This window comes from Pelmatolapia mariae, linkage group LG6, assembly GCF_036321145.2.
Source record: "Pelmatolapia mariae isolate MD_Pm_ZW linkage group LG6, Pm_UMD_F_2, whole genome shotgun sequence".
NCBI lineage: Eukaryota > Metazoa > Chordata > Actinopteri > Cichliformes > Cichlidae > Pelmatolapia > Pelmatolapia mariae.
The window spans coordinates 44,750,630-44,773,620 of NC_086232.1; the positions used below are offsets into that span (position 1 = coordinate 44,750,630).

General features: G+C 45.9%; 2 protein-coding genes across 2 annotated transcripts in view; both read right to left on the reverse strand.

Annotated features, from left to right (window-relative positions):
• LOC134628794 (VIP peptides-like) overlaps window positions 1-4,771 on the reverse strand; it is a 36,652-nt gene extending 31,881 nt beyond the window's left edge. The window contains exons 1-2 of the mRNA XM_063475559.1: window positions 4,717-4,771; window positions 4,068-4,175 (exon numbers count right to left, since the gene is read on the reverse strand). Of these exons, the coding sequence (XP_063331629.1) occupies window positions 4,068-4,165 (98 nt within the window). The 5' untranslated portion in view covers window positions 4,166-4,175; window positions 4,717-4,771. The remainder of the gene's footprint in view (window positions 1-4,067; window positions 4,176-4,716) is intronic.
• Window positions 4,772-15,366: 10,595 nt separating this feature from the next.
• The window catches only part of LOC134629668 (outer dynein arm-docking complex subunit 3-like), a 30,326-nt gene continuing 22,701 nt past the window's right edge, over window positions 15,367-22,991 (reverse strand). The window contains exons 8-13 of the mRNA XM_063477194.1: window positions 19,968-20,117; window positions 19,726-19,886; window positions 19,418-19,574; window positions 18,623-18,775; window positions 18,266-18,353; window positions 15,367-18,180 (exon numbers count right to left, since the gene is read on the reverse strand). Of these exons, the coding sequence (XP_063333264.1) occupies window positions 18,056-18,180; window positions 18,266-18,353; window positions 18,623-18,775; window positions 19,418-19,574; window positions 19,726-19,886; window positions 19,968-20,117 (834 nt within the window). The 3' untranslated portion in view covers window positions 15,367-18,055. The remainder of the gene's footprint in view (window positions 18,181-18,265; window positions 18,354-18,622; window positions 18,776-19,417; window positions 19,575-19,725; window positions 19,887-19,967; window positions 20,118-22,991) is intronic.

Sequence of the window (22,991 nt, forward strand, 5' to 3'; positions counted from 1 at the left end):
AACACGAGAGAGAGAGAGGATGAGAGCGGGAGCGAGGGAACACGAGAGAGAGAGAGAGAGAGAGGACAAGAGAGGGAGCGAAGGAACACGAGAGAGAGAGAGGACGAGAGAGGGAGCGAGGGAACACTAGAGAGAGAGAGAGAGAGGACGAGAGAGGGAGCGAAGGAACACGAGAGAGAGAGAGAGAGGACGAGAGAGGGAGCGAAGGAACACGAGAGAGAGAGAGGACGAGAGAGGGAGCGAGGGAACACGAGAGAGAGAGAGAGAGAGAGAGGACGAGAGAGGGAGCGAGGGAACATGAGAGAGAGGACATGAGGGGGAGCGAAGGAACACGAGAGAGAGAGAGGACGAGAGAGGGAGCGAGGGAACACGAGAGAGAGAGAGAGAGAGAGAGGACGAGAGAGGGAGCGAAGGAACACGAGAGAGAGAGAGGACGAGAGAGGGAGCGAGGGAACACGAGAGAGAGAGAGAGAGAGAGGACGAGAGAGGGAGCGAAGGAACACGAGAGAGAGAGAGAGAGGACGAGAGAGGGAGCGAGGGAACATGAGAGAGAGGACATGAGGGGGAGCGAAGGAACACGAGAGAGAGAGAGGACGAGAGAGGGAGCGAGGGAACACGAGAGAGAGAGAGAGAGAGAGAGGACGAGAGAGGGAGCGAAGGAACACGAGAGAGAGAGAGGACGAGAGAGGGAGCGAGGGAACACGAGAGAGAGAGAGAGAGAGAGGACAAGAGAGGGAGCGAAGGAACACGAGAGAGAGAGAGAGAGGACGAGAGAGGGAGCGAGGGAACATGAGAGAGAGGACATGAGGGGGAGCGAGGGAACGAGAGAGAAGAGAGAGAGAGAGGACGAGAGAGGGAGCGAAGGAACACGAGAGAGAGAGAGGATGAGAGCGGGAGCGAGGGAACACGAGAGAGAGAGAGAGAGAGAGGACAAGAGAGGGAGCGAAGGAACACGAGAGAGAGAGAGGACGAGAGAGGGAGCGAGGGAACACTAGAGAGAGAGAGAGAGAGGATGAGAGAGGGAGCGAGGGAACACGAGCGAGAGAGAGGACGAGAGAGGGAGCGAGGGAACACGAGAGAGAGAGAGAGAGAGGACGAGAGAGGGAGCGAAGGAACACGAGAGAGAGAGAGAGAGGACGAGAGAGGGAGCGAAGGAACACGAGAGAGAGAGAGGACGAGAGAGGGAGCGAGGGAACACGAGAGAGAGAGAGAGAGAGAGAGAGGACGAGAGAGGGAGCGAGGGAACATGAGAGAGAGGACATGAGGGGGAGCGAAGGAACACGAGAGAGAGAGAGGACGAGAGAGGGAGCGAGGGAACACGAGAGAGAGAGAGAGAGAGAGAGGACGAGAGAGGGAGCGAAGGAACACGAGAGAGAGAGAGGACGAGAGAGGGAGCGAGGGAACACGAGAGAGAGAGAGAGGACGAGAGAGGGAGCGAAGGAACACGAGAGAGAGAGAGGATGAGAGAGGGAGCGAGGGAACACGAGAGAGAGAGAGAGAGAGAGGACAAGAGAGGGAGCGAAGGAACACGAGAGAGAGAGAGAGAGGACGAGAGAGGGAGCGAAGGAACACGAGAGAGAGAGAGGACGAGAGAGGGAGCGAGGGAACACGAGAGAGAGAGAGAGAGAGAGAGAGAGAGGACGAGAGAGGGAGCGAGGGAACATGAGAGAGAGGACATGAGGGGGAGCGAAGGAACACGAGAGAGAGAGAGGACGAGAGAGGGAGCGAGGGAACACGAGAGAGAGAGAGATAGAGAGAGGACGAGAGAGGGAGCGAAGGAACACGAGAGAGAGAGAGGACGAGAGAGGGAGCGAGGGAACACGAGAGAGAGAGAGAGAGAGGACGAGAGAGGGAGCGAAGGAACACGAGAGAGAGAGAGGATGAGAGAGGGAGCGAGGGAACACGAGAGAGAGAGAGGACGAGAGAGGGAGCGAGGGAACACGAGAGAGAGAGAGAGAGAGAGAGAGGACGAGAGAGGGAGCGAAGGAACACGAGAGAGAGAGAGAACGAGAGAGGGAGCGAGGGAACATGAGAGAGAGGACATGAGGGGGAGCGAGGGAACGAGAGAGAAGAGAGAGAGAGAGGACGAGAGAGGGAGCGAAGGAACACGAGAGAGAGAGAGAACGAGAGAGGGAGCGAGGGAACATGAGAGAGAGGACATGAGGGGGAGCGAGGGAACGAGAGAGAAGAGAGAGAGAGAGGATGAGAGCGGGAGCAAAGGAACACGAGAGAGAGAGAGAGAGAGAGAGAGGAGAAGAGAGGGAGTGAGGGAACACGAGAGAGAGGACATGAGGGGGAGCGAGGGAACGCGCGAGAGAGAGAGAGGACGAGAGAGGATGAAAGCGGGAGCGAGGGAACATGAGAGAGAGAGAGAGAGAGAGAGAGAGAGGGAAAGAATGAGAGAGGGAGCGAGGGAACACGAGAGAGAGAGAGGACGAGAGAGGGAGCGAGGGAACACAAGAGAGAGAGAGAGAGAGAGAGGACGAGAGAGGGAGCGAGGGAACACGAGTGCGAGACAGAGATCAAGAGAGGGAGCGAGGGAACACGAGAGAGAGGGAGCGAGGGAACACGAGAGAGAGAGAGGGAGCGAGGGAACACGAGTGAGAGACAGATCAAGAGAGGGAGCGAGGGAACACGAGTGAGAGACAGATCAAGAGAGGGAGCGAGGGAACACGAGTGAGAGACAGATCAAGAGAGGGAGCGAGGGAACATGGATAAACATGGCAGAGGTGACAATGAATGAACATGAGGGGAACGAGCAGAAAAGAGACACGCACAAAAACACACAGAGAGGGACTCAATGGGAACCTAAATCATGAACTGTTCAGGTTCATGTGAGGGTTATGTCATAGTTTCATTATTACATGTTCCTGTTCAGGTTCATGTTCTTGGCCCCTCGTTTGCACCTTTTTATCAGCCTCGATATACCGCTCGCCTTTTGTTAATTCAGGTCAGGTTCCACGTTCCCCTTTGTCTGCATTTGTGTCCATTATTCACTCAACACACAGTCAGCTTCTGCTGGCTGTGACATTCAGTCCAAATACTGAAAATAATCTTGCAGATATCAGACGTCTGCTTTATGTTTACCCTCCCATTAAAAAAAAAGCCCTTTTTTTGTTTCTAAAACTAAAACAAGTCACTGTACACAAGTACTGTTTCTAAAATACTATGGCAGCAAAAGACGGTTTTGGTTTCTTTTTGATGTGAAGCAGCCTGACTGCAGATCAAAGCGCTCGTTCACACTCGCAGTGACAGTAAACTGGGCGGGGGAATCAGCCCGTGGGGCAAATCAGACGTGAGATCTCCAGCCGTCACTCTGAAGAGGCCACAGCTTTATTATTAGCCCCCATGATTCAGCCCGGTGTGTACTTTATGACCTGTTTCAGATGTTCTTTCCAGTGTTGACGGTCTATTCTTATTTAATTCACTTAATGTACAGAATTCACCTGCTTGCTGCATACAATGCTACTACTGCACATTCGCCTAATGTATATAATATATAATGTTCTTCTTCTCTCCCCCTTTTGCACAAGTCGAGGAGCGTGTCAGGTTACATTTCACTGCTATTATACTTGTATAACTATGCACGTGACGAATAAAGAATCTTGAATCTCTTGAAGCTCAGGGAAACTGTCCAGCTTTTTTTTTGGCGAGGTATAGAGCTCAGATCATTGTTACTGGGGACAAAAAGTGAAAGTGTGATAGTCGCAGTAGTTTGAACTCATGCCTTCCTTTGTTCTGTTTACCGGGTTAAATCATAGATGCGTTTCAGGTCATCCACATCATGAACAGATGTTCGTTGTTTCCTGTCTCTGCCATCTGCCTGAGCTCTCTCTAAAAAAAAGACAAGAACCTGCAGACAAAGATCTCAGGTTCTTCTGATCATCATCTATTTTAATCAACACAGACTGTCCATCAGAGCCTCTTCGCTCTGATGTAACCAAGCTGAGGATGACTGTGCCTCATACGGACTTAAATGATTTAGAAAATATATTCTGATCTGGGACCAGTTACTTCAGTTGATGTTCGTATGGTCTCTGTGACATGTCTTCATGTGAACAGCTTACCTAGTGTAGAAAGCTGGTGGAGGCAGAGCAGCACACATTAAAGCACAGAGGAAGAGGAGCTGAAGACACATCACTGAACGTGTCATAGCGAGACGCATCAATCGCTTCCTGCCAAAAACATCAAACAGCTGAACAAACTGTGACGACGTCTGTTGATAAAACATGGTCAAATATTTTCAATGCACAAAGTTTTTATCTTTTGACTCAAATTAAAATTCAAATACATTTATACAGAGATGTATGGATTATTTATACTGTAAATAGACATATTCTGTTTTTGTACCAAGGTGCTGCAACAAAGGAGAAGTCCGAAATATTCTGACATGAACGCAAAATTCAGAAGAAATTCAATGTTTTAAATAATAATAATGATAAAATAGAAAATATTGAAACGCTGTGAGAGAAGAAAGAAGATTATGAAAAACAAACATAAAGATTTTCTAATGAAGTCAGGAAAGAATTACAGACACCAAAGCAGATTCATAATTCAGGGGGAAAAAGATATTTTACTTTGAAACTTTTAAATATGAAAAAAAAAAAAAAAAACAGTTGAGATAAATCACAACAAGACATGAGCTGTAAATAAATTAATTGAGTTGGTTCAAACATAGCAGTTAAAACACGAGAGAACCAAAAGAAGCCAACTTACTGAAGCCAAGGAAGAAGAGAAGCTGCTGAAGAGCAAAGCGATGCAGACTGATGGACTGAGACTGCCGCACTGCTCTTATATATGACGGAAGAAGCAATAGAGCTGGTTCAGACAGGAAACACTTTTAGCTTATGTGTGCTTTCAGTGCTCCAACCGTCACTCATTATGTAATTTATATCTTTCCAAAAGTAATGTAATAACATAAAAGAAAATCAAGACTAAAGTAGGAGTTCCACCTGAGAAAGTTCAAAATTGAATTCATAATTCAGTAAAAAAAAAAAATCAGTTCATACGTAACTGCGAGTCTTTGCCTCGTGTGTTCGGAACATTTCCAGGTGCTTCATCATAATGACTGTCATGAAGGGGCAGCCAGGCAGCCTGTGGATGATAAATCCAGCCGCATCCCATCATCGCAGCCTGGTGGACCAGGTCAGGTACCATGAGTCCTAAATCAGGTTTATTTGATGAGTTCATTGGAGCTCTAAATCTGGACTGGACAGGTTTTCCATCTTCACTTCATCATTTATTTCAGGAATACAAGATCTTTAAATACAGCATTTGTTAAACCCAGCATCCAAAGGTGGTGCAACCTAAAACTGTGGAAAATAACAACACACCAGTCGGGTCAGACACTGGCCAGCTTCTGCTTAATTTTCCTCTCACAATGGCTGGGTGGGCGAGGGAACTGTCTTTTATAATTTTATGTGGGTAGCATGGTTGTGCAGAGGTTTGCTCTTTGCCTCCAGCAGGAAGGTCCCTTATTGGAGCCCCAGCTGGGTTCGTTGTATGTACAGTCTGCAGGAATGTCCTCCCACATTCCAGAAACTGCATGTGAGGTCAACCTGTGGTATCAGATAGATACAGCACTGACTGAATGTGTGGTTCGAATGGACAGTAAGACCAAACAAAGAACATGTGAGTATATAAAGGGTTAATGTTAGGAGTGTGGCCAAAGTCATCCAGAGTTAAATATCAGTGACTTGATGATGCAGCTAACTAACCACCATAAGTGTTAGCTAAACTTAGCATAGATACTGAGAGGATATCACATGACAGCCTTCACTCACAGCGCCACTGCGTCTGGCACTGTTGGAAATGCTTTTTCATCTTAATGTGGTCTAACATGTCTCCATACAACTGTTTGGTGGTTACATGACTGTGATCTGTTCTGTCTGCTTCATTCAGGGAGAAACAGAAAACATCTGGAAATTATAATATAATTTACAACTGTGACATGCATGTGTGTGTGTGTGTGTGTGAGAGAGTGTGAGAGGTCAGTGAGTGACCACATAGGAAACAGGAACACATTTCACATGTATTTGTGTGTATACACAATGCACATGTGTACACGAGGAAGGTACTGAACAAGAAAAGCTCATGTGTCACATTCAGAGGCCCAAACAGAGCTCGATCACAGAGAAGTCCAAAGAAAAGGTAGCTTAAGCTGGAACACAAGAATTCAGTGGTGTGTTCTGACCCCTGTGTGAACTCTAAACCTCTATGTGAACTCTGACCCCTGTGGGAACTCTGACCCCTGTGTGAACACAAAGGGTTCTTTCACTTGGCGAGTAGTTCTGAGCTAGATGATGGGAGTATTTATCTGCTGTTATAAACTGCCTGAGTCTAACCCGTCTGTTCAACAAGAGTTTCCAACGTTCCTGGGCCTGGAGCAAATTTTCCCGTGATAACCCAACCAGTTTGTGCAGCTTTGCTCCAGGTCCATCATGCATTAAATTTTATGTTTACACTTTCCTCTGAGGTTTCTTCAAGTAGAACAACCTCCCATGGTTTTATGTCAAACAGCAGCTCAAAGGGAGAAAAACCCAGAAAGGCCTGGGCTTCCCTTTCTGCACTGCAAACAACAAACTAACCAGTAAACGCAATTGCACTCATTCTTGTGAATGAACTTACGAATCATGGGCTTTAAGGTCCTTTCAGGTTCTCCACCAGCCTGGTGGTTTGAGGGTAATAGAACTTTGAAGTAGTGGATTTCACTCTCTATTGGCTCTGATTAGTTCTTCTCACTCTGGACCTTCTGCTCAGTTTAGCTATGCTTCACCTACTGCTCAAAGCAGCAGCAAACTGCCCTTGTTCTCCATGCATTCGGTGACATGTTCCCCCTCTGCTCTGGCTCAAAATCCCATCCTCGGTCTGGCAGTAATTACTCATCTTTTATCTAACTACAGTTTTAAGAAAAGTCAGTAAATATGAGACGGTGGAGTTTGAATTTAGGGGGTAGAGAATCAAGAACGAATTAAGCTAGCCAAGAACCAAGAGTGATGTTAAAGCTGAGTGTATGCAGACCCCAGCCGAGAAGCCAGAGCCTGACAGATAAGTAAGGCAGTGATGAGCAGTCAGGGTTAGGGTGTGTGTGCTGCTGATGGTGGGGTGGAAGGATTTTGAGGAAATTAAGAGAAATAAAGCTGCAGAAGCATTTTTCTTTTCCACCAAGATGGGCGCCCTCATTCTTTTTCTGAATTTTGCTGATAGTACACGGTTTAATTTGGGAAATCACTTTTAATATAAATGACAATTCTGACATTACTGGACATATTTAATTAAATATGATGGTATCCCTAAATTTATTTTTTTTTAAAAATACTCTTTAAAGTCGACACAGTGTCTCAAATTGCTGCAAGATTGCTGACAAATTAAAGGACAATTCTGCTCAATCTGAAAGCTTCTAGAGGAAAGTCACAGCAGACATGAAATTCTCAATGGATTCCACTTTCTGTACACCCACACAATATGTGTGCAGAGTTTCATCTAAACCCACTGAATAATGCTAGAGAGATAATATAATGACATTTCTGGTCAAATTCAACATGCTCAATCAAATATAGCGTTCCAAAAGTAAATGTATACAGAAACCATCCTTGATGATGAAATTCACAGCTGATTACATCTCTGGGTTACCTACTCTACTCTGCACTGTGTGCCAACTTTCATCAAGAAATGCTGCAATATTTCAGAGATTAAAGAACCGTTCTTCTCACATTTAACAAGGCTAACTTAATAATAATACCCCCCCCCCCCCCCCCCCCCCCCAAATTAACAAAAAATAAAATAAAATAAATCAATATTGGCCACTCACACTAAGTGTTTCAGCTCCAACCATTGCAACATTTTGCACTTTTGAATTTTATTGGATAGTGAAGTGAAGACGGACAGGAAAGTGGGGAGAGAGGGAAAATGGGCTCCAGCTCAGACTCGAACCCGGGCCACTGCTTTCCAACATAACTCGAGTATATATATATAACATGAAAAATATCAAGATATATTCTTATCTTTAAATGATCATTTAAAAACTGCATGCTGTATTTGAACAAATTACGTTTTTGTATATGTTATGATTGTGTTGTTAAAATTGCTATTTTAAATGGGAGAAAGAAGAGGATTATACACAATTTGAATATAACATATATAATTTATCTTGCTTTGGTAAGGGAATCATTGTATCATTGAATCATTTATTTAACAGTAAAACTAACCTGCTTCAAACACCAACCAAACTCAAAGGTCAGAACTTTATTTGCATCCACTAACTATAAAACATAATCGGTAATTTCAGTGGAAAAACAACTTACATCTTTCACAGTGTCTAGAGGAAGATACAAAAGCATTCAGAGACTTAAGTTGTTGGTGAGCAATTCAGGTCAGGTCAATACCAGGGCAGGTAGGTGGAAATATAATGTATGGAATCCTAATCATAAGCTTAAACAGTATTTGAGTGTATCTGTATTGCATTTGTTAACAGCATTAAGAAAAAAAAAAGAGTGACAGTAATCGGCACATGTTCAGCATCTTTACTAACAAAGGCCACAAACCAAACCCTGCGCTGAAGGAGATTTAGGGTGGGTGAATGATCTGAACCAGTTCTTCAACAGGTTTGACCAGACACTCACCAGTTCCCCCGGCCATATCATCTCTGCTGCAAACTACCTATCTTTGACCAGTGCCTGCTTTTCTTCCCTTGACTTCACACCTCTCAGCCCTCTCAGCCCTCAGCCATCACCCACATCCCTCTACTTCAGAAGAAGTAGAGGGATGTGGGTGATTAGGCCCCCAAAAGTTGATTCTGTTCATCTGGACGTTTTCAGTGGAAGAAAGGTTTCGTCACTCATCCAGGTAACTTCTTCAGTCTCAGCTGACTGCAGGATTCCCCAATCTTAGACCCCCTCCTCGATTCAGAGATAGTCTTTGCCTTTTCACGTAAATGGCCTCCTTGGTTTCCCCGATGTATAAATCCTGGCAATCCTCCTGCACTTAACAGCGTACACTATGTTACTCTGTTTGTGTCAGGGGACCAGATCCTTGGGGTGGACCAGTTTTTGGTGCAGCGTGTTTTGGGGTTTAAAAGCCACAGAGACCCGGTGTTTAGAAAAAATGCGTCTAAACACCGCATTTGAAATTTCCCCTTGTGGGACTAATAAAGGTATATCAGCTGCTCCCATTCTCCTGACACATACTCAATGTATTATTGTAGGGTCTACCTTACAATATAAAGTGCCTTGAGGCGACTGTTGTTGTGATTTGGTGCTGTATAAATAAAACTGAATTGACTTGAATTGAAGTGAACATACGGCATCACTACAGGTTTTCACTTAGTCAGCGGTTGTCCTTCTCTCCTGGATCGGCTGGAGCTTTCTTTAGGAGCCTTTCCAGCTTTGACAAAAGTCCAGCTGGGATAACCACATTTACTCAGGGCCTTCTTGATGTTCTTCTGCCTCCCTGGCCGCTGTGTCAGTGGGGATGGTGTTCGCTCTGTGTTGTAGCGTCCTGATGACACCCAGTTTGTGCTCCAGTGGATGATGAGAGTCAAACCTTAGATACTGATCCGTATGCGTAGGTTTATGGTACACATCAGCTTTTAGATGTTCCCCATTACTGATGGAAATCTCACAGTCTAAGAAGAGTTGGATTTCTCGAGACCGGTCTTGGTCGATGCTGAGAGTGGTCCTGTTGCTGAGGTTGAGGTCATCCTATAATCTCTTACGAACTACCTCCAACACTTCAGTTACTGGGATGCAAGTAAAGAGAGATGTAACGTCATACGAAATCCAACGTGTTCTGGATGTGGTGTTCACAGCTGCCTACCAGCGGGCTGAGAATTGAAGCCAGAAACTTAGAGATGTTATAGGTGACCGAGTTGATCATTGTAACAAGGTGTCCTTTTGCGGCTGGATTTATAGTGAGGAAGACGAGGGAACAGTACGGTGGAAGCAAAAGGCATTTATTTGCCCATATAGTTCTAAAGCCATGACAGTTACTGGCATGTCAAGCCTTCTCACAGCACAAATAATCACCCTCATCTAATGACAACTGGCAGCACTAAATACTCTCAGTTGTTAAGGACTAAACCATTATTTTACTGTCAGGTCAGTTTTCAAATTCTAACCTTCCACCACATTCTACAGTCTAGCATTTCATTAAATAAATATATAGATATATTTTTACAATTTTCATATGAATAAATATTTGACACGTTACCCTTACACCTTAACAATTATTATAAAAACACCAAAAACCCAGGCCCAGAGACTCCCTACACTCCCTTAACCCATGGACTTTCCCGGATCCTTTAAATGGGGTCTGGACCCCTGGGGAAACATTTGCCCAAACACCCTGGAGAGGACAAAGAAAAGACAGGTGAGCAATCACATCTCAACAGTCACTTCTTTGCACCACCTTCACCTCTACACTTTGCACAAACATTTGCCCAAGTTTTCCTTAATGGTAAACCTTAGTGATAGCCAAACGAAGCTTTCTGAAGCATTGAAGCTTGTGTTAAGAAAGGGTTCATTACTCAAAGCTTTTCAACACCGTCATCTCTGGTGACATCTGGTGGCCAAAAATATATTAAGAGCAGCTTGAAACTACAAATGAAAGTGAACTGCTTCGTTATGACTGCCCACTCCACCGAGTGGAGTTCACAATTCTGTCTGATACTGGGCCACCCGTGTGTTGCTTTGAACATGTAGGACAGCAGGACAGGTATGTTTATAAATAATATTATATTAGGCCAATGTTCTTGTGCATATTTGTGACCTGGGGATAGAATTGATTGTGAACTTGTAAATTAAAAACATTATGCATTTAAGGTTATCCTGTTTGGTTTTTATTTAAGAAGATAATTTGTTCCACTGTGTGATGGCCGAGTGTTTTCTTGGAGATAATTTTTCCTGCCTCAGAGAAAATCCTCTCACATGGAACAGAAGAGGCTGGAGTGCACAGAAACTGGTAGAGATGCAGGTGTACGGTCTTCCTTGGTCCCACAGACTCTCAGCTAAATTGCTGCACATTTTGTAGAATAACATTTTAAGATTATTTTAAAAATACAATTATTTAATGATATGTTTATTATGAAAAGCAGATGTTTTGTTAAGACATTTTAAGTTTTTCACATTTTCAGATAAAATAAACAAAACCAAAACAAAAGCAAACAACAAGAAAAGTAAGCTGGTAAACCCTCCCCATTGACCAAAATCAACTGTAAATACTCCCACATGACAGAACCTCCTCTCTTCCTCGTTGGCTCTATCTCTCAGTAGAATGATCAGTGGGTCGCTATCTCTCACCATCAAAACACTCCACAAATCCCGCCAATGATTCACTTCCTTATAAACCGTTGAGTCAGGTACCGAATCAGTTCACCATCTGTCCCAGTGGATACTGGACATTGGCGCTGGCCACCAACAGCATGTGTGTCTCTGACAGACTGGTATCGGGGCCTCGCAAGGAACTCCTCTGTTTCTGTTCGCCCCCTACACTGCAGACTCCATCATCTACCTGGGCTGCCATCTACAAAAGTTCTCTGATGACTCTGCCATAGTTGGCCTCATCATAGGTGAAGAGGACCTGTACAGACAGTGGATTCAGGACTGGTGCTAGTGGAACCATCTCCTGATCAATGCTGGAAAAACCAAGGAGCTGGTGGTGGATTTCCACATGTGCAGACTCACCACACCGACACCAGTGAACTGAAAATAACATCACTCTTGGACAATGTCTCCTACCCCATGCATGCAGCTGTTGCAGAACGAGAGAGCTCCTTCAGTGACAGATACTGGATGCACAAAGGAGCATCATCGCAGGTCCTTCCAGCAGCTGCCAGACTTTATAACTATCACGGCTCCCAACAAACACAATAAGTTGTTTACATTGTTGTTTACAAAATAAAAAAAATATTCTACTCAGTTGCACATTTCTTTGAATCTGAGTATGCTATTTTTAATAAATGTACAATATTTTTTCTTATGTTGTAAATTGCCCTTACTCACTGTACAGTTTCTTATTTTTATATTCTTTACTTTTGTGTGAATCTGCATGCTGGAAGACTTGAATATTCCCAGTGAGGGACAATATCTGATATTTCTGTTTCACAATATGAAAACCAACACAACAGATTGTTGATTGGAAGGAACGTTAGGAATGTTAATTGTTCCAGCTAGAGAGATACTCTGGACTTTTGACCTACTTCAAACCTTCAACCTTCTCTAGGTGGAGATCAACAGGATGAGCAGTACAAGCTGTAAAATGTATCAAAATACAGTTCAAAGTCCAAAATCTATGCCTTCCTTCATATGGTGGAGCAGGTCATCTACTTATTGGAAGGTTGGTGGTTTGATCCCTGACTGCTGCCAGATATCCTTGGGCAAGATACTAAGTTGCTCTCTGATGCGTCTATGAATGTTTGCGAATGTTAGACAGAACGCACTTATGTTGAAAAAACAGATAACAGTGTTTCTCCTTAGGGCGACAGAGATTGATCCAGGAGGTCTGGGCCATCCACAGCCCCCAGGAGTACACAAAACCTAAGGCCACACATCTCGGCATCCACGCCAGCATCCAGCCATGTGTCCCAGAACAAACAAGTGCCCACATCCCGGAAGAGGAAGAGGTAGGGAAGAGAACTCAGTTCAGTTTTATTTATAAGGCGCCAAATCACAATAAAAGTTGCCTCAATGCGCTTTATGTTTTAAGGTAAATTCCATATGATAATATAAAGAAAACAAAGAAAAAAAACAACAGATTTGAAGCCTATGAGCGAGCGCTTTGGCTACTGTGGGAAGGAAAACCTCCTTTTCAGCAGAAAGAAACCTTCAGCTGGACCAAGCTCAGAGAGGGGCGGCCATCTGCCATGACCAGTTGTGGGCAAGGGGAAGAGGTAGGTAATGGAATTGATCAGTGGGGACCAGAGAGAAGTAAATTCATCCAAATGGTTTGTTGAGGAGTCAGAGATTTTCTCCAAACTAATGTGATCTAGAAGAACATTTCTATATTGAGTAATACACAAGCTATTTTTTGATTTCCAATTCATGAAGATCTGTTTCTTAGCGAGGCACATGGCAGTAAGCACTATATGTGATGCATTTGTCTCCATACCTTATTTATTTATGTCACCTATGATGCACAGCTTGGGTGAGGTTGGGATGCAGCAACTAAACTATACAAATATCCTCTGCCGAATCAAATCCTTAGAAAAAGCCTATGTGTCCCGCCAAGATCAAGAAATATTGAACAAAATACGCAAAACAAAACTAGAATTAAATGAAATTATTAATAAAAAATGACTCAATTCTTAGTACAAAGACAGGAGGCCCTGACAAGTATGCCCAACAATAAGGCTCCAGGTCCAGACGGCTTTCCAGCAGAATTTTACAAAGAATTCTGAATGACTCTGGCACCAGTTTTTCACAGAATGTTGCAGGAAATCAAGGAAAATGGTAGACTACCACCAAATATGAATTCTGCAAATATTAGTCTCTTACTAAAACCAGTCAAAGACCCTGGGTTTCCCTCAAGCTATCGTCCAATATCCCTTATAAATGTAGTGTCACGACCTGCAGAATCTCCCCACTCCTAGCTCTCCTTTTCTTCTCTCTCCCCTCCTCTCTCCCTCTATCTCCCCCTCTCTCCCTCTCTCCCCTGTTTTGCCGGGGTGGAACTCATGGTGGGTTCACGTCCTCAGTCCATGCCTTCCTGGATTGGGATCAGCTGGTACTTTAGAGGGAGGAGGTCAGCTGTTCAACGTTGGATTGTTGTGAAGACTCTAATTCCCCGGACCCGTCCCCGTGTTTCCCCGTGTGGAGTGTGGAAGGAGTGACTGGTCGCTAGCGGAGAGAGAGAGGTTGAACTGAGCGCGTGTGTGATTCCCCCGTTTTCCCTGGAGCCCTGGAATCCTGCCCCTCACGTCTTGTATATAGCACTATCCCCGCACTGTCTGTAAATACACTTGGTGAAGATCTGTAAATAAAATCGTCTCTGTTAAAACGCTACTCAGGAGTCCTGCGAGTGGATCCTCTAAGCAACCCATGACATGTAGACCTTAAAATAATCTGCAAAGGTCTCTCAAAGAGATTAGAGAAAATAACCCCCCTTTTAATTCATCCTGACCAAACTGGTTTCATAAAAGGTAGGCACTCATCAACAAATACACGTAGATTACTTAATTTGATAGACTACTCATACAGTAAAAACATGGAAACCATAATATTATCTCTAGATGCAGAAAAAGTGTTTGACGGAGTTAACTGGAAATTTTTATTTGCAACTTTACACAAATTTGGTTTTGGAACCTCTTTCATTAACTGGTTAAAAAATATTATACAATTCCCCAACAGCTTGTGTCAAAACAAATGACCAAATATCCCCCAGCTTCTGTCTCTTGAGGGGCACCAGGCAGGGATGCCCACTCTCCCCTTCACAGCAGCAATTAGGCAGAATACAGTAATTAAGGGCATAAAATGCAAGAATGTAGAACATAAAATCAGCCTTTATGCGGATGATGTGTTACTTTTTTACTATTTTTTTTTTTAAATTCACAAACCAATCTCTCTGGGGTAATTGCATTGATAAACTCTTTTGCAAGAATATCAGATTACTCAATTAACTGGTCAAAATCTACAGTCCTTCCGATTAATTGCTCCTTCCATAATTCTTCACCTACCCGACTGCAATCTGGAAATATTAAATATTTATGTATCAATATCTCTCCTAAGCTTGCAGATTTAACTAAATTAAACCATATCCCACTTTTAAAGAAAGTAGGCGGCGATCTGGCTAGATGGAAATCTCTATCCATATCACTCATGGGAAGGGTTGCCGCTATAAAAATGATGGTCTTACCAAAGATAAACTATTTATTTTCAATGATCCCAAGTAAGCCATCACAAGATTGGTTCAGATCTCTAGACTCGTATATTTCTAAATTCCTTTGGAAAGATAAACCCCCACGTATCAGCTTAAAAACATTACAAAGGACCAAGGATAAAGGAGGATTAGATCTGCCTAACTTTAATCACTACTTTTTAGCCAATAGGCTTCAGTTCATCTCTAGATGGTTGAAACACACCTTCTTAGATGAACCCTGGATAGATGTTGAACAGGCACTATGTAATAATCTAGAAATTTCAGATCTACCATTTATCAGCTCAAACATTCAACGACATGAATGCTTTAAAAGCATCAGCATCAGCTCTTCTCTGACAGCATGGTGTGAGTTTCTAAAAATAACAGAGTCTTCATTAATCCCATGCAAACGTACACCTATCTGGAACAATCCGGACATATTACAAAACAATAAAATGATCAACTTGCCAGATTGGAGTTATAAAGGAATTAAATACTTGGAACATATATTGGAAGGAACAGACTTTATTTCATTTGACAGACTAGTTACACAATATGGGATCAACAAGAAAAGATTTTTAGAATAACAAAAAATTAAATCCATAGTAAAAGAGAAATTTAAGCCCAGTCAAGTTGAATTACAAACACCACCAAGTGTGGTACAATTCTTTACTCTAAAACCCCCCAAATTATTGTCTAAAATATACAGAACACTTTCTAAAACAGATGAATCAATATCCCTTCCTATTGCAAAATGGGAAGTGGATTTATGGATCAGCTTAGACCAAAACTTTTGGTCTCAGATATGCTTACAAACCTTTCAATGGATCAGAAATCCCAGTTTGCGATTAATACAAACTATTACATAGAGTGCACTATACAGGTAATAGGATGTTCCATATGGGCTGTTTTCTAACAACTGCTCACACTGTCAAGCAAATACATCGGACAGTTACATTCACACTCTTTGGTTCTGTCCACCAGTTCAGAAGTTTTGGGGCGAGATATGAGAAGACTTATCAAAGTGTCTGAAATGTAACATTCCAGCCTCCCCTTTAGTGTGTTTGCTGGGCAACTTGGATGAGGTCACTACAGAAATAAACACAGCCCACATTGTTTTTACGGCCCTATGCATTGCCAAGAAAATGGTCCTCATTAACTGGAAAAATAAAAATAATCTTAATTCTAACCAATATAAAAACCACCTAATAGATCACATTAGTCTTGATACAGCCTCTGCCATCACATTTGATCAATCCCTCTGGGCTCCTTTGATCGGCTTCATCAGCTACAGCTTAGGCTGTTACATCTTTGCAGGAGGTCTCCTCTCTCCAGGAGTTCACTCTGCAGGTGGGGGAGAGATATAGGAGAGGTGGAGAATGAACTCAACCTGGGTGTCTATTGTCTTGTGTAGTCTGGGAGATGATTTGATGATGGGGTGGGTGCAGTTTTCTCTGTGGTGGGGTCGGGTGGGGCTGCCCAGGGTTGTGAGGGGCTGGGAGGCACTCCCCCTCTGTCCCCTTCTGGCCACCTGTGCCTCAATTTTATTCCACAACCTAGACATTACTCACACTCTCATAACACATACATATAGGGCCTTGGGGGTGGGCACGTTATACAGCGTCCAGAGGATGGTCTGTGTATTCAAACCCACCTCCCGGCGCCAGTGCCAACCCTCAATTTTAAAGGCATACTGAGGCATACTGAGGGTTTTTGGGAGGAGCCGTGCTGCTCTCTGGCAGGAAGCACCATGCCCTCCTGTTTTTTAAACGCACTTTAGAACAGCACGCAGCAACACTACATATGAGCGGGCGGAGGGAGGTTTGGGGTCTTCACTCACCCCTGTTCTCTGTTAACCGTCGGGGCTGGGAGGAGGTGTTGGCTGTCCGATTGGAGTCTGGGATGCGGGGCCTCCCTGCTACTGCAGATACGGGGGCGGTCTGCTTGCCTCCACCCCATGGAAAAGGGTTACATCTCCTGTGCAAACCGCAGGGGCGACGGTACCTGGACCTGGGGTTTGCCCCGTTAGGGGTGACGGTACCTGGACTTGGGGTATAGAGTATGTTTGGGGTGTGTGATTGTGTGTACAGTGTCTATTTGTGTCTGTCTTTACCTTGGGTGAGTGCTGAGTATTTGTTTATCTGCATATGGGGGTGGGAATGCACGTTTGTGTCTGTGTGTGCCTGTTCATCTGTGTCTATATGTCAGGTTGGGTCTTAGACTCCACCTCTCTGGGAACATCTCAGGCTCTCCGAGGTATGGAGGCCTATCTCCCCTCACCACTCTCCATGCTGGTGGCTGATGCCCTCAGACGCTGGTGGTTCTTGGTGTCTGGGGCTGGGCACTCATGTATGTACCGGCTCACTCCTGGTGGCTGCTTGGCGGAGCCTGGCGCCTGTGACCCAGCTGGGCCCCTACTGGCGGAAGGGCGCCCCCTGGAAGGGGGAATTTTTTTGTTCTTCCCCCCTTTCTCACTATCTCTTCTCCCCTCTGTTTTTCCTTCTCTCCCTCTTTCTTTCATTCTTTCTTTCTTCCTGTCCTACCCGCCAGTCTATCCCGTCTGTAACAACCAAAAATAAAATAAAATAAATACATAATTATAATAAAGGTCAATCAAATGGACCAATATGGCAAGGCCATGATGATCCACTTGGTAAAGTTAATCCGCTTGGCATCTTTCTTGGCCTTCAGACAACAATTCTGATGGCTAAAGATCCGAACGGGACAGGCAAAAAAAAAAAAAAAAAAAAAATCCTCTGCCAAAACCTCTGGACAGGCACACAAGACCACATAGCATGCATGTAGTGCTCAACAAAATTGCCTGTATAGTGGATGCATACATTTGAGTCTGCAAGACCCATTTAGAGCCTCCTCTTTCCTGTATAGTGTATATTCTGTGGAGACAGGCAGAGAGTGAAATAGGAGTAAAACAACCAAAAATGATGTGGAGTAAAGTGTCGACAGCTGACTGTCGCCAAATGAAACCTACTTACACAACAAGTACAGACATAAGGTATCAATTCATGACAGTCATGTAAGACTGTTCAAACTTAACTCTTCATTTGTTGTTTACTACATATCCTTGTAGCAGCAGCTAAGAGGAGAAACTTGATAGCAATGGCAAATCACAGTCTGTTCACTCGGCTCAAAATCATCCCGTTTTACACGTCACTGCTTTATTTTGGGAGAGTTTGGAGATGCGGTCGGATTAAAACTTGCCCTTCCTCTTCTTCTGGGCCTTTCTTTTTGAGTTGGAGTCGACGATTAGCTGAGATTGACGCTTCAGTGCCTCACGAGAGATGATGTGAGCCCCGTCCTTGTCACTCTTGTCCTCTGGAACACAATTAAGTAATCAGCAATTTCAATGTAATTTAGTCTGTAGTCGTAGCTGGTAGTGTGTAGAAGAACACCAAGTTACCATCACTGTAGGGATCTTGTGCTTGATCCTCAGGTGGTTTGACTTGGGTGCTGTGTTCGGGCAGTTTCCCCTCAATCCTGACGTAGAACTCATAGCAGAAACAGGAAGGGTTAGGCTTAGTGTTAATCAGTGTCATTGGCAGACTGTGTTTGTATGCTCTGTGTTATATTCTCAAACAGAGAAGGTGTTGCTGAGTGTTAATGATCATCTACACACACGTTTTACTGCCTTTCTCTTAATGGGGAGCCCATGGACAAAGTTAAACAAAAACCTTGACTGACTTTGCAAATGTCAAACATGTTGTTTCAGACTCAGAGGATCCATTTCAAGTTTTGAGTTTGTAAGCTTTTGTCTTACCTCCTTTTCTTCCATCTCCTTCATTATAGCAGCCACATCCTTCCCCTCAAGCTCTTTCTGCAGGGACTCCAATTTCTGCTCACACTGGGCCACCAGCTCCAGCACCACAAAGTCCTCTGAGTCTGGATGCATGTTGGGAACTGTGTGCTCATCCTGGGAGATGATGAGTGAAAAAAGGAACAAAAGCACATGAAGACTGTGGAGCTCCAGCAGGGCTGCTCTCTCTCTGGGGGGCATTTCCGTTGAAGGTAACACTTAAAAAACGTACCCTGAGACGGAGGTTTACTTCGATTACACACACATTGTATAGGGAGCAGGTAATGATAATACAAACTGATTTGTAAATAAGGGGACATGAATGAGCTTAGTATTTAATAATATACTACGGTATACTTCGAACTAACTCGGCAGCTCACTCTCCTGACAACACATCCTTTAAAGATATTTGGGGTCAACATGAAAGACAGGCTAATGATATATAGGGATATCACATGTGAAAGGTAAAAGTGAGGTCACAGGTCAAATGCAAACTATAATTTGATATCCCTATATATCATTGTTGTCAATACAATCAGTGGCCATAGCATTAGTATCACTTTATCTATTGACCTTGAAGGAGAGGTCAGATGTGACATTTTTACCTTCTCTATATGTTGACAACACACAGCACGCCTGTAAGAATCAGTTTCTATGTTCTAAGGCTTTTGTTAAAATCAATGTTCCCAGTAAATGGAGAAGTTGACGTTGAAGACCTTGTGGTAACATCAGGAATCCTAATAGACTGGTTGTTTGTACCAGTGAGATGTGCTGAAGATTGTCTGCCAGGTGCTCAACTCCGTGCCGGACGGCACCGAGGGTTTTCACAAGCCAATCCAGTCGCTCTTCGGCTTCATCGCACCTCTGCTGCTCAGCCTGCAGCTGCTGCTCACGCTCCTGCAGCGTCTGCTGGTGGCTAAAAAAAGCACACAGAAAGAGCAGAGGCTTCAGAATAAGCATTAGACACTCGCGTGATCCTCTGAGTCCCATTCACACCAACAGAGAGTCCATGTGATTCACAAACACTGTGACAGCTGCTGCATGACAGAGTTAAATATGTGTCTGACCTGGAGAGTTTAGCCTCCCCAGAATATTTCATCTCTTCAAACTGTTGCTCCAGAAGCTCCTTCTGCTCCTTCAGCTGCAGCAGGACCTCCTCGTTCTCCTCCCGCTGCCTCTCCAGATGTCGACGTGTCTCCTTCTGAGAAGTAAAGTGCTCCTCTAACTCCTACAAACACAAAATGCATGAAAGGAAAACGCATATCAGGAAGCACGCTGTGTGTAGCAGAACGGGCGGAAACCTTTGCACCTCTATATCGGTGATCCCTGTGGCCTCTTTGATGCGTCTGAAGGCCTCCTCAGCAGTTGAAATGTCTTTCTCCTCTTCAGCCAGCGTCCTGGTGGTGCTGTGCTGGACCTCACTGCTTAGTTCATCCAGCTGCACAGCTGCTCGCTGGACCTGCACGATGCAACAGCAACCACTGCACATGTCAGTGACCTGGTTTCACTTTACAGAATCATAATATTGTGTTTGAAGAAACAGACTGCGGTTAATGGGCTGTAGGTCACAGGATGCGCAGGGCTGAGCATGATTATGTGTGCCCAGTGGTCTCAGCTCACACCTTTATTTATTTATTTATTTTTTTAAGCAACACCATCGCTCTGGATTGAAGGTAGGTGTGGGCGTGTTTATTATAACAACAACAGTTTCTTTCTTTTTTCGCCTGTCCCGTTCAGCACTGTCCATCCATCCATTTTCTTCAACTTATCCGGGGCCGGGTCGCGGGGGCAGCAGCCCAAGCAGAGAGGCCCAGACCTCCCTCTCACCAGCCACCTCCTCCAGCTTATCCGGGGGAACACCAAAGCGTTCCCAGGCCAGCCGAGAGATATAATCTCTCCAGTATGTCCTGGGTCTGCCCTGGGGCCTCCTCCCCGTGGGACATGCCTGGAAAAGCTCGCCCAGGAGGCGCCCAGGAGGCATCCTTGTCAGATGCCCGAACCACCTCAAATGGCTCCTTTCGATGTGGAGGAGCAGCGGCTCTACTCTGAGCCCCTCCCGGATGGCCAAACTTCTCACCCTATCTCTAAGGGAGAGGCCAGCCACCCTTCGGAGGAAGCCTATTTTGCCGCTTGTATCCGCAGTCTCATTCTTTTGGTCACTACCCACAGCTCGTGGCCATAGGTGAGGGTAGGGACGCAGATTGACCGGTAAATTGATCGCTTCGCTTTTACCATCAGCTCTCTCTTCACCATGACGGACCGTTGCAGTGTCCGCATCACTGCGGCCGCTGCACCAATCCGTCTGTCGATCTCCTGCTCCCTTCTCCTGTCACTCGCGAACAAGACCCGGAGATACTTAAACTCCTCCACTTGGGGCAGGAACTCGTCCCTGACCCAGAGCAGGCACTCCACTTTTTTCCGTTCAGCACTGCCCGACACATTTATTTTCCCAAGTGGATCATTACGGCTTTGCCATGCTGGTCCACTTGATTGATCTTTGTTATTTGTTTATTTTTATTACTTTTTTTACTCTTAAGTTATTACAATCGGTACAGACATGACTGGGGGACAGGAAAGGCAAAGATGTGGACAAGAGAAGTCTATGTCTTTGCCCTCACATCACATCTTTCTACTGTTGGAGAGACTGATAATGTCATGGACCGGCTGTGTGGCAGGCAGGGAGTGGACCCAAACGCAAGCTCGCGGAGACAGGAATGAACTCAAAACGCAGCTTTATTGCTGGACAGGAAGACCATACAAACTAAACTGGAAACTAAACATATTGCACGGGGAAACACACGGCCATGTATGAGGGAGAACGCGACACAGAACTGAGGGAGACGCAGACCTAAATACACAGAGGGTTAACGAGGGGAGTGGGAGCACACGAGGAACACAGGTGACACTGATAATCATAACGAGACAGGGCAGGAGTGAACACAACGTGACGCATACTGACGAGGGACTGTCAAAGAAAACAGGAAGTGCACAGAGGTTCAGACAGGCGGAGAGAGAGAGGACCGACATAACGGGCTGGGGAAAAACACTGAATGAAACACAAGGAGGGGAAACGAGGGCTCAGATACACAGAGGGGCACACAGGGGGTAATCAAATAAGAAACATCTTAACAGAACCTAGAAACCAAGGCATAAATAAAGAACAAATCCCAAAACACACGAAAAACTAAGAATGCTGGGCCAACATGGCCCAGGACCATGACACCACCCCCCCCTCAAGGGCTGGCTCCTGACAGCCGAAACCCGAGAACCAAAAACAAGAAAAACCAAAACAACCCACCCAGGGCGGGAGGCGGGGGACCAGGACGGAGGGACCGAAACCAAATGAAACACAAAGAGCATGATACAAAACCAGGGTCATAGGAACACAAAAAATAGTCCAAGACAGGGAAGCAATGTCCACATAGAACAGAGTGTCGACCCGGGGGCGACAGCACCAAAGTTCACAGTACGGCTGTTCCGGAGGCCGCCCACGCGAAAAGCGGCAGTGGCAGCAGAGCGGGTCCGGAGGCCGGCCGCGTGGAAGACGGCGGCGACGTGGACACGGGTCCGGAGGCCGGCCGCGTGGAAGACGGCGGCGACGTGGACACGGGTCCGGAGGCCGGCCGCGTGGAAGACGGCGGCGACGTGGACACGGGTCCGGAGGCCGGCCGCGTGGAAGACGGCGGCGACGTGGACACAGTTCCGGGGGCCGGCCGTGCGGAGGGCAACGTTGCGGGAACAGTTCAGGGGGCCGGCCTCGACGGCGGTGACATCTGGCTGGTGGCCCGGAAAGGGACCGGCGATTCCCAGGTGCAGAAGCTGGAGCCGATGCAGAGGCCGGACCAGGCGCGGGCGAAGCTGGAGCCGATGCAGAGGCCGGGCCAGGCGCGGGCGAAGCTGGAGCCGATGCAGAGGCCGGGCCAGGCGCGGGCGAAGCTGGAGCCGATGCAGAGGCCGGGCCAGGCGCGGGCGAAGCTGGAGCCGATGCAGAGGCCGGGCCAGGCGCGGGCGAAGCTGGAGCCGATGCAGAGGCTGGGCCAGGCGCAGGCGAAGCTGGAGCCGATGCAGGGGCCGGGCCAGGCGCGGGCGAAGCTGGAGCCGATGCAGGGGCCGGGCCAGGCGCGGGTGAAGCAGATGTGGAGGCCAGGCCAGGCGGAGCAGAAGCTGACTTGGACCCTCCAGCGGAGACGAGGAGGTGCTGGCCGGGCTGACCAGAGCCGCCAGCGGAGACGAGGAGGTGCTGGCCGGGCTGACCTGAGCCGCCAGCGGAGACGAGGAGGTGCTGGCCGGGCTGACCTGAGCCGCCAGCGGAGACGAGGAGCGGCTGGAAAGG